Consider the following 10,813-nt stretch of genomic DNA (forward strand, 5'->3'; position numbering starts at 1 on the left):
ACCTTCAGTGTTCCAATATGCATACTTAGCATTCGAACACTTGGGGGAAAATAATATTGGATACGGCAGCAAAGATGCCACAAAAATCGAGACTACGAGACCCGAGAACAATGATGCCTCATCGAAATCGAGAACTGCATGGCCAACCCCATAGAAACAAGTTTTACAAGTCACCCACATGTATTGGCAATTTCTTTTCTTTTGCAATAGAATGCTTATGTACTTTTAAAGATGGAAGGAACAAAATAAAGTCCTTTTATTTTTATCTCGTTTCTTGTCCAAACGATGAGTTAATTTTATCATTTGAAAGTTAATAGAAAACTTCAAATGCTTATGCCAGAATGAACAAGAGACGTCTTCTTCAAGAGCACCGTAAACATAAGAGGGACCTCTCTTATGAAACCCTCATAGTAAAGGGTTGGTTCCGGAAGAGTTTCTGCCCGGAATCCAAAAGCTATCGGACGAAAATACACCCGAAGCCTTATCTAATTCGACGCAAAATGAATAAACTTTGCGCAATACTTAAGCAAAAGCCTTCTTTATTTATCAACATGCCAAACGGCATAAGTACAAAAGTACAAAAGTACAAAGGAAAATAACAAAAGAGAAAAGGAAAAATCTAAACACTGCCGCTACCGAAACTCACCATCGATCAAATAATTCAAAATAAGCTTTAAAAACTACCCACGAATGAAAAAAGTTTTATTTTTGATAATTTTTGAAAAAGTCAACAAAAGTCAACCACATGCTTGCTTGGTCGAAATCTGAGATTCACACCAATACCCGATTACCCATTCACCCCCGAGCCCGGTTATGTAATTTGTTTCGAAATCCGACCTCAATTTGAGGTCTAAATCTCAGTTTTACAAAATCCCTAAATTCAACCCAAAATACCTAGTTTCTACCATGGAATTCATGGATTTGATGTTAAAAACATTCATGAAAAGTAATGGGGAATTGATAGAAAATGAGTCAGAGTTGCTTACTAATGAATTTGAGAAGAAAAAGTTTTTCAAAAATCGCCTCTAGAGTATTTGGGGTTGAAAAATGGTGTAAAATGAGCTAAGTCCCATTTCCCCCCTCTTTTACCTAGCTGCAGGTGTTGCATTTGCGAACACTTGTTTGCAAATACGATGCCCGCAAATGTGACACACTGATCGCAAATACGATCAGTACATCGGGACTTCTGAAGTCGCAAATGCAACATTTTGTTTGCAAATACGAAAGGCCCCCATCACAAATGCGCTCAAGTGTTTCGCAAATGCGAGATCTGCAGTAGTGCACCAGCAACTGTTGAGCACCAACAGTTGCAAACCATCCTAAACTCATTTGATACTCACCCGAGCCCCTCGGGCTCCAAACCAAACATGCACACTAGTATAATAACATGCTACGAACTTGCTCTCTACCTTAAATCATCAAAATAACATCAAATAATAAGAATCGATCATCAAAACTCAAAATATTTCAACTTAATTCAATTTTTCACAATTTCACACATAATGTGCCGAAACGCGTTCGGGTCACCCCGGATCCTAAACAAATGTTCGTACAAGTCCAAAAACATCATACAAACCTATCAGAATTATCAATACATCGATCCGAGGTCGTTTACCCAAAATATTGACCGTGGTCAACTCTAGCCTCATTTTAATTTAAAAATTATATTTTCTTCAAATATTTACATAAATGCTTTATGAAACGTGACACAGACCATGTACATAAATCAAGAAATATCAAATGAAGCTATGGGAGGTCTCAGAACACATAATTAAAGGTTAGTACTCAAAATGACCTATCGGGTACATTCTCCACCTCTAAAAGAAAGTTCGTTCTCAAATGAGCATAGAAAAGTACCTAGACTAGTAAAAAGGTAGGGGTATTTACTCTACATATTGAACTCGGAATCCCACGTAGCCGCCTCGATTGCCTGACCTCTCAACTATATTTTTACACAAGGAAAACTCTTGGATCTCAACTTTCGAACCTGCCGATCTAGAATAGCCACCGGCTCTTCCTCATATGTCAGATTTTCATCAAGCTGCACCATGCTAAAGTCCAAAACATGTGATTTGTCCTCAAGGTACTTCTGAACCATGAAAACATTAAATACCTTATGTACCCTTGCTAGGCTAGGAGGCAATGCAAGCCTATAAGCAACCTCCCCAACTCTCTCCAAGATCTTAAATAGGCCAATAAACCTCGGGCTCAACTTGCCCTTCATGCCAAACCGCATCACGCCCTTCATAGGCGACACTCTAGGAAGCACATTATTACCCACCATGAAGGACACATCTCGAACTTTTCGGTTCGCATAACTATTCTTCCTTGACTGAGCTGTATGAAGTCGCTCCTGAATCACCTTAACCTTTTCCAAGGCATCACGGACCAAATCAGTGCCCAACAATCCAACCTCTCCGGGCTCAAACCAACCAATCGGCAAACGACATCGCCTCCCATATAAGGCCTCGCACGAAGCCATCTGAATACTCGACTAGTAACTATTGTTGTAGGCAAACTCTACGAGCGGTAGAAACTGATCCCATGAACCTCTGAAATCAATAACACGGGCATGTAACATGTCCTCCAACATCTAAATAGTGTGATCAGGTTGTCCATCCGTATAATGATGAAATGCAGTACTTAGCTCGACTTACGTGCCCAACTCACGCTGCACGACTCTTCACCAATGAAATATGAACTGAGTGCCTCAGTCATAAATGATAGAAATGGGCACGCCGTGCAGGCGGATAATCTTCCGGATGTAAATCTAATCCAACCGCTCTGATGAATAGGAAGTCATCATCGGAATGAAGTGTGCGGACATAGTCAACCGATCCACAATAACCTAGACTCTATCATATCTCCTCAAGGTCTGTGGTAAGCCTACCACAAAATCTATAGTAATGTGCTCCCACTTCCACTCCGGTATCTACAATCTATGAATCAACCCACTCGATTTTTGATGCTCATACTTCACCTGTTAACAATTCAAACACCGAGAGACATAAGCAACAATACATTTCTTTATTCTCCGCCACCAATAGTGTTGTTTCAAGTTACGGTACATCTTTGTGACATCTAGTGAATGGAATAGCGCGAACTGTGAGCCTCCTCAAGGATCAAATCTCTCAACCCATCAACATTTGAAATACAAATCCGGCCCTGAAGCCGCATAACACCATCATCACTAATCACAACCTCCTTAGCACCACCCTGCTGCACCGTGTCCTTCAACACCAAAAAGTGAGGATCATCAAACTGGCGAGCCTTGATATGCTCCAAAAATGATGACTATGGCACAACCCAAGCATGAACCCGACTTGGCTCCGAAAAATCCAATCTCACAAATCGATTAGCCAAATCCCGAACATCCATAGCTAGTGGCCTGCCCGTTGCCGGTAAATATTCCAAGTTGCCCATGCTCTAAGCCTTCCTACTCAATGCATCAACCACTAAATTGGCTTTCCCGGATGATATAATATGGTGATATCGTAGTCTTCAAGAAACTCTAACCATCTTCGCTGCCGCAAACTAAGGTCTTCCTGCTTATATAAGTGCTGGAGACTCCGATGGTCGATATAGATCTCACATGGAACGCTGTATAGATAGTTCCTCCAAATCTTCAATGCGTGGATAATGGCTGCCAACTCTAAATCATGCACAAGGTAATTCTTCTCATGAACCTTCAACTGCCGAGACGCGTAGGCAATCACCCAACTGTCCTGCATCAACACCATACCAAGCCAATACGCGATGCATCACAATACACGGTATAAGATCCCAAACTTGTAGGCAACACCAACACTAGGGTTGTTGTCAATGCAGTCTTAAGCTTCTAAAAGCTCGCCTCACACTCGTCGGACCATCTGAAAAGAGCACTCTTCTAGGTCAACTTAGTCAATGGGGCTGAGATAGATGAAAACCCCTCCGCGAATCAGCGATAATAACCTACCAAACCCAAGAAGCTCTCTCTGTAGCTGAAGTAGGTCTAGTCCAGTTCTAAACTGCCTCAATCTTCTTAGGATCCGCCTTAATGCCCTTGAAAGATACAACATGGCCCAAGAAGGCAACCGAGTCCAACCAAAACTCACACTTTGAAAACTTGGTATATTGTCACGCCCCAAACTCGGGACGCGCAACTGGCGCTCAATCGAGTGAACTCGACCGAGCAAGCCTGTTAGATTTTCTTCTACCCAAACTCATGAATAAAGAGGAGATGCACTCCATTAATCAAACACTGAAAATATTTTATTAGCAACTCCCATTTCATTTCCATTAGTAGCTTTATTCATAATTTCCAAAATATTACAAGTTTATAGATATAATGAAAAATATGTTTGCCAAATACCAATATTTCTAGTTCAATCCCCCACATCAAACATCACCCACAACATGTCTACGAAGCCTTTAAGTACAACAGAAGAGTAGTATGGAAGTGCCGAGCCCTGGCTATACCTCAAAACACAATGTACAACTCGAATGACATCAGGCCCAGAATAGAGTAGGGCTCACCAAAACCTGCTGAATAGAGAGTGATTGCTAACGAGGACCAAAGCTACCCGCTGATGAACCACTTGCATCCATTAAAGATGCAGCGCTCCAGACAAAATGGACGTTAGAACATATGGAATAGTACTAGTATCTAAAGCTAACTGTCCTCTTTCAAAATAGAATGTTAATGTAAGAAAGGGAAAACCATGGAAACAACAATCAACAATCAATGATATTCAAATGCCATGTTAAAACATAATAATTTCCAAATTATGAAGATAACACTGTGAAGTGATAATCAAAATATGATGATAATATTATTTTTGGTTGGGAGATCTTTAACACCGATATACCACTGTTCCAATACCATCGTTCACAATACCAATACCACCGTACTTTTAGTACGGAGTTCGATCATGACCCAATCGGCTAGGCCATCTTATCTGAGACATCAACCACAATCACAATTTCAATTACAATTTCCAGCACAATCACCACCATGTGTGCAACATGGCGTCCGATACGACCCGATCGGTTAAGCCATCTCACCATAATGTTGTGTGGATCGACATCATCCTTTTCTATCAATCATCTCATCCCAATTAAGGGGAATAATTTTATCACATTAATCTCATTCCAAATAAGGGGAATAATTCTATCACATCAATCTTATCCCAAATAAGGGGAATGATCACAATTCACTCCTACACCGGCATGTGTAGTTTCAGGGTTAGGTTATTTCAACCTACCCTTCCTCGGTGACTATCGATACTCCCAAAAATATTTGTGATTTGCATACTAAGGAAACAGAAGTACAAATTGCAATTTACCTCATAACCTTTCATACCATATATAGCTTCATTGGTACTTTCAGCTACTTACAACATCATTATTTCATTGGCTCTCTTGGCCATGCATATGATTTATTATTCATGGCATGGTGGCCGTATATCATATTTCACACTTTTATTTCTTTCCTTTCATGGATCATCATCATAAATATCAACATATAAAATATTTCGAAAATCACAACTTTAAATTCATTAGTAATGAGGACTTTAAACACAATGGATTTCTTCCAAGAAATGGAGTAAAATGTTTGGCAATCAAAGCACAAGTTAAAATCATAAACTAGTAGCACATCATTTATTCTTGAAATACTTTTCTCCAAAAAGGGCAATACACAATTTCAACTCATGAATCTATAGGAGTTCAAAACACGTTGGAAATGCTTACAAAGCATAGCATTAATTGAAACAACCACATTTGGGCACAGCTTGAGTACATAAGCTTTTAGGCAAATCTATTTTCGAAGTCAATTTGGAACAGTTGAATCAAGACTCATTTATTTACCTTTTCACGTCATTTCATTTCATTGGCACCATTAGCCACAAGTATAACTTTCATTCTTGGCACGATGGCCACACTTTATATCACCAACTCTCTTCTTACACTTTCAAGCATCTTTATATATTATCAACAAAAGGCATTTCAAATAAAGACTTTAGGTTCAAAACACATATGAGCAATTTAGAGTCATAAGCATATCGAGTTTTTCTCACACAATTTGGCATACTAGCTTTTATTTGGAACACGACTCAAAGCCATAACATTTTAATACACAACCCATATTTTGAACATATATCTTTCGACATAAGGCTCATTTGGAATAGTCAAGTTTATAAGGAATAACTCGGAACATAGGAATTAGGAACTTGAGCCAACCATACTGGAAACTTACGGGAACATCATGGAATTCATTTCTAAAAGAGTATTTTAGCCAACATACCTTGCTTGAGCTTTCCTTAAGTTACTACAACGTTCCGAAAATCCTAGCAATCCCAATCTATTTTGAGACATAACAAAATATTAAACAAATTAGGAAGATATTCATGCTTTCAGCTCATTTGAGCATTTTATCAAACACTAGGTGTGCAATTTGACCACAAGGTTCTTCTACAAGATTTCCTTTACTCCACAACCCAATCTTTACCTATTTGAGTTCAAAAATCTTCCCACAAACCTTATTGGTACATGCATGTATACATAATACTCTCACACCCAAGAATCATACTCCTAATCACCCATTTTTATCCCAAATTCGAAATTGAAGACTAGGGTTAGAATCTTACCTTTTGAGTGAAGATCTTGTGAGATTTCCTTGTTGGATTTCAAAGCTTGGACAAGATCTTGATGAACAAAGAACTTGGGCTTCTTCCTCTCTATAGAACACTCTCACTTCTCTCTAAAAATATCATATTTTGAGTGAAGATCTTGTGAGATTTCCTTGTTGGATTTCAAAGCTTGGACAAGATCTTGATGAACAAAGAACCTGGGCTTCTTCCTCTCTATAGAACACTCTCACTTCTCTCTAAAAATATCATATTTTTGCCTTCAAAATGAGCCCCAAAGGCTATTTATCAAAATGGGGTCGGGTTATAAAAATAGGAAAATAGACCCTCCGAACTCAGGTCTGCGGTCTCAGAATGGACCGCATAACAGGTATGCGGTCCGCACAATGGACCATAAAACTGATGCTCAGAACTGGGCTGCATTGGTTAGGTCTGCGATCATTCTGCTGTCCGCAGACTATTTTTGGGGTTCGCAGAATGATTCTGCGGTCGCAGAATTGACCGCAGAATCACATTCTTCCAACCTTTGGGAATTTGGTCATAACGTCTTGTAGGAGTGTCCAAATGACAAACGGTTTAAAGCGTTAGAAACTAGACTCGAAGATCTTTCATTTAATAGGTTTTCCATCATATAAATCCTTATATATATGTAGATATGCTCATCCAAAGTTTGGTCTTGTGCGTACTCATTTGGAACTTTAGTCTATCATGTAATTTCCAACTTGACTTAGACTTAGGGCTCTCCTTAGACACCACATCACTTTTAATATTCCTCATACACTTATTATCATATCCAATTGATATCTATTCTATTAATAGTTCTCGTCTGCACACAAAATAATATAATTAGCGCACATCAACTTTCTTAATAGCGCTTAAGTACTTCGAAATTTTCCGGGGTGCTACATTCTCCCCCACTTAAGAACATTCGTCCTCGAATGTTTTACAAGTCACCTCTAAGAATAGAGTTAACATCCTTTTACCTCCAACCATTATACATAGGCACTTATGACTACATCGGTCTCATACTTCCTTTCCAAAATTTCAACTTACTTATTGCCCTTAAAATTTGGCTATCTTTATAAATTCTTAAAAATTTTGACAGAGTTTCCCCTGTAACTGGGCCTATCCACCTGTCAGAGAATCACCAAAATCAACCTATCAACACATCCACAACTCGACAAAGCATCAGAATGTATATCAACAATACTAATCTCATCATTACATGAATTATATTATCAAGAGTGATATCTGGACATAAGCTGCACATATTTAAATCATAACACATAGAAAGTACCTTTCAAATTACAACCACTTGCTATACAACCAAGCAAAAATATTTTCTTTCCACAACACTTTCAGCCTTCAAGGTGACCTTTTTGACTCACAGAATTTGCCATAACACATTAACGGAGGCAATCTCAACTCCCAAACTTATCTAACAAGGATGACAAATAGGTACCCCTCATAAGTCGATTATCCATTAACTTCACCTTCGCTAGCTTCCACCGGAACGATAGACAAAGGATTTCCAACTACCTTCTTAGACATAGACACATGAAACATCGAATACATGGAGGACAGTGATGGGGAAACATCATACTCATAGTTTGGCATATTTCCTTCAAGATTTCATAAGGCCTAATGTGACTATACATACTTTACCTTCCTTAACAATTCACCCAATATATTCATAGAGAAAATCATGAGAATAACCTGTTCACTTTCTTCAACTCTAAATCCCTACGCCGAACACCCAAACTAAACCTTTGGCGACCTCCAACAATTACTCTAAGATGTGCTAGCTTGAATATGTCTATAAAACTTCCTACCCAATATATTTGATCACGGAATGATGCTTCTTCTTTGACATGTTTGAACCTTCAACCCCCATAGGTTGCTATAAATAGGAACAACGAGGTTCGATATTGGGCTAGAATTCATTTTTCAACAGTCCATCAATGTGTTGAGAAGGGCGTTTCAGGAGGTTATATCCTAAGAGACACGAGGTTACTACCAATAGTGATGACATGGTTAATCATTGTGATGACATCATTGATTCGACAAATGAGGCATAGAGTTGCCTAGTAGGCATTGATAATGTAGGGACCATGTACATGATTCTGAGATCTAAAAGAAATGAGTCATGAAAAGGACAGCAACAATTGTTTCATTCCATATGTGCCTTGTTTGGCAATAGTAGGCTCAAAGAGAAATAGCCAAGTACATGACACCAGTCGCCTCTTGGAATGTAGGGAAAATCAGTTTAACACGAAATGAGAATATTCAAGCACACTGAATGTGATATGGGTTTCTAAATACATGAAATTGCATTATGCTCTTAACGGTAACTCGCACAAGGAATCCATGCCACAAGTCCATAAGGATGAAAAATAAGTTGAACACTTATGAGATTATTATCATTCTAACGGCTTAACCCTTCACAATAGTTGATCCTATATGAGAGGACTAGAGATACAACAAACTTGTCTTTCCAATCAATATGCTCATGGTATGTGCTAGAAGTTAAACATCCACCTGAGGTGGGGGAGGGAAAAGTCACGGTAAGTCTGTTTAACTTTCAACCACACACAAGTGAAACCATATAGCTAGGACATATTAATGTTGGGATGAAATCATGTATTGGTTAGAGAGAATAAATACTTTGCTATGAGCTAGACATGTTTTTCCATAATGACTCTCGAGCTGCAATACCAGGCCACTTCATGGGCAACTACAATATTAGCAACAAAGTGAGTTACTTACTGCGGAATGATCTAAGTGGACATTATGCGGACAAGTGACCCCTTTCAGTTGACATGTACATATATGATAGGTGCTGAGATATGCTCTCATGTTACTAGACCGTGAAAAGGTCTCATGATAATATTCACAAAAAAGTAAAGTGATTGTTCAAACCATAGGAGTCACATACATCGGAGAGAGAAAGAGTGGCTCAAGAAGGATCTCAACACTAGGCTGCTTTACATTGGATTTGATACCACATAGGTAAACATTTTGGACGGTGCATGCATAAGCACACGTGAGCAGATGTTAGACATTTAAATCAAAAGGTTCTGAAAAAATTTCATCAGGTATTGTCCCTTGTTGAGAATTTAGGGAAGCAAGTGGGAAATATTATCCTAGGGTTATAACTCAATTCAAGGAAATCATTACAGAACTCAATTCCTCAAGAGGTTGTAAATAAGAGAATTTGTGATAAAGTGGCTTCATGAATTAGGTGTCTCGTTCAAAGAGTAAGTACATGCAATGTTTTGTGATTCAACATTTCATTAAGACCATATTTATGCAGGCTCTTCAATGCAGATGTGCATATACAACAAGGAAAATTATGCAGTGTTCATAATGATGTATCAAGGAGTGACTTAATTGGCGATTTTAGATTGACATGGCAGTACCTTAATTGATGCCCCTCCACTCTACATCCAAATCATACATTAGTACCATAGTGACATAGCCCCGAATGACATCTCATATACTTCACACAACGAGGATGGGGTCCGCTAACCTGACTCGCCCCACTAACCTGATATTTACCCTTTTTGCATACATCATAAGCATCCCCCTTATCCTTCCTCCAGGCCTTCATGGCGAGAGTAACAATCTATGTACCGGTTTGCTGTGTGGGCCTTTGGAAATGCCCAAGCCTGCCACCCCTAACACATCAACTTTCTTAATAGCGCTTAAGTACTTCAAAATTTTCTGGGGTGCTACACATATAATTAACGATCCCTCAAAGTCTGAAGTACGACCCGGAGATGCTGCTCATGCTCCTCTCTACTGTAGGAGTAAACCAAAATATCATCAATGAAGACAATCACAAAGGAAGCTAGATAGGGCTTTAACACCCTGTTCATCAAATACATGAAGGTTGTTGGGGCATTAGTAAGCCAAATGAATCACCAAAAACACATAGTAACCGTACGGAAAAGCTGTCTTAAGGACATCCGATGCCCTAATCTTCAACCGATGGTAGTCAGATCTCAAGTCAATCTTGGAAAACACCTTGGCACCTTGAAGCTGATCAAATAAGTCATCAATCCTCGGTAACAGATACCTTTTCTTGAAAGTGACATTGTTCAACTTCCGATAATCTATACACATCCTCATCGTTCCTTCATTCTTCTTCGCAAATAACACTGGTGCACCCCAAGGTGAGACTCTAG

The 10,813-nt window shown here is 39.0% G+C and overlaps 1 protein-coding gene across 1 annotated transcript; it reads right to left on the minus strand.

Annotated features, from left to right (window-relative positions):
• Window positions 1-1,942: 1,942 nt before the first annotated feature.
• LOC138897446 (uncharacterized) lies at window positions 1,943-2,482 on the minus strand. Its single transcript, XM_070183417.1, has one exon. It carries the CDS (start codon window positions 2,480-2,482, stop codon window positions 1,943-1,945), a length of 540 nt encoding a protein of 179 aa, XP_070039518.1.
• Between the last annotated feature and the right edge of the window lie 8,331 nt (window positions 2,483-10,813).

This window comes from Nicotiana tomentosiformis, chromosome 8 (genome assembly GCF_000390325.3).
Source record: "Nicotiana tomentosiformis chromosome 8, ASM39032v3, whole genome shotgun sequence".
NCBI lineage: Eukaryota > Viridiplantae > Streptophyta > Magnoliopsida > Solanales > Solanaceae > Nicotiana > Nicotiana tomentosiformis.

What these genes read in the sequence shown, in the direction of transcription:
- LOC138897446 (XM_070183417.1), bottom strand. Translation starts at nt 2,482, where the DNA reads ATGGCTTCGTGCGAGGCCTTATATGGGAGGCGATGTCGTTTGCCGATT.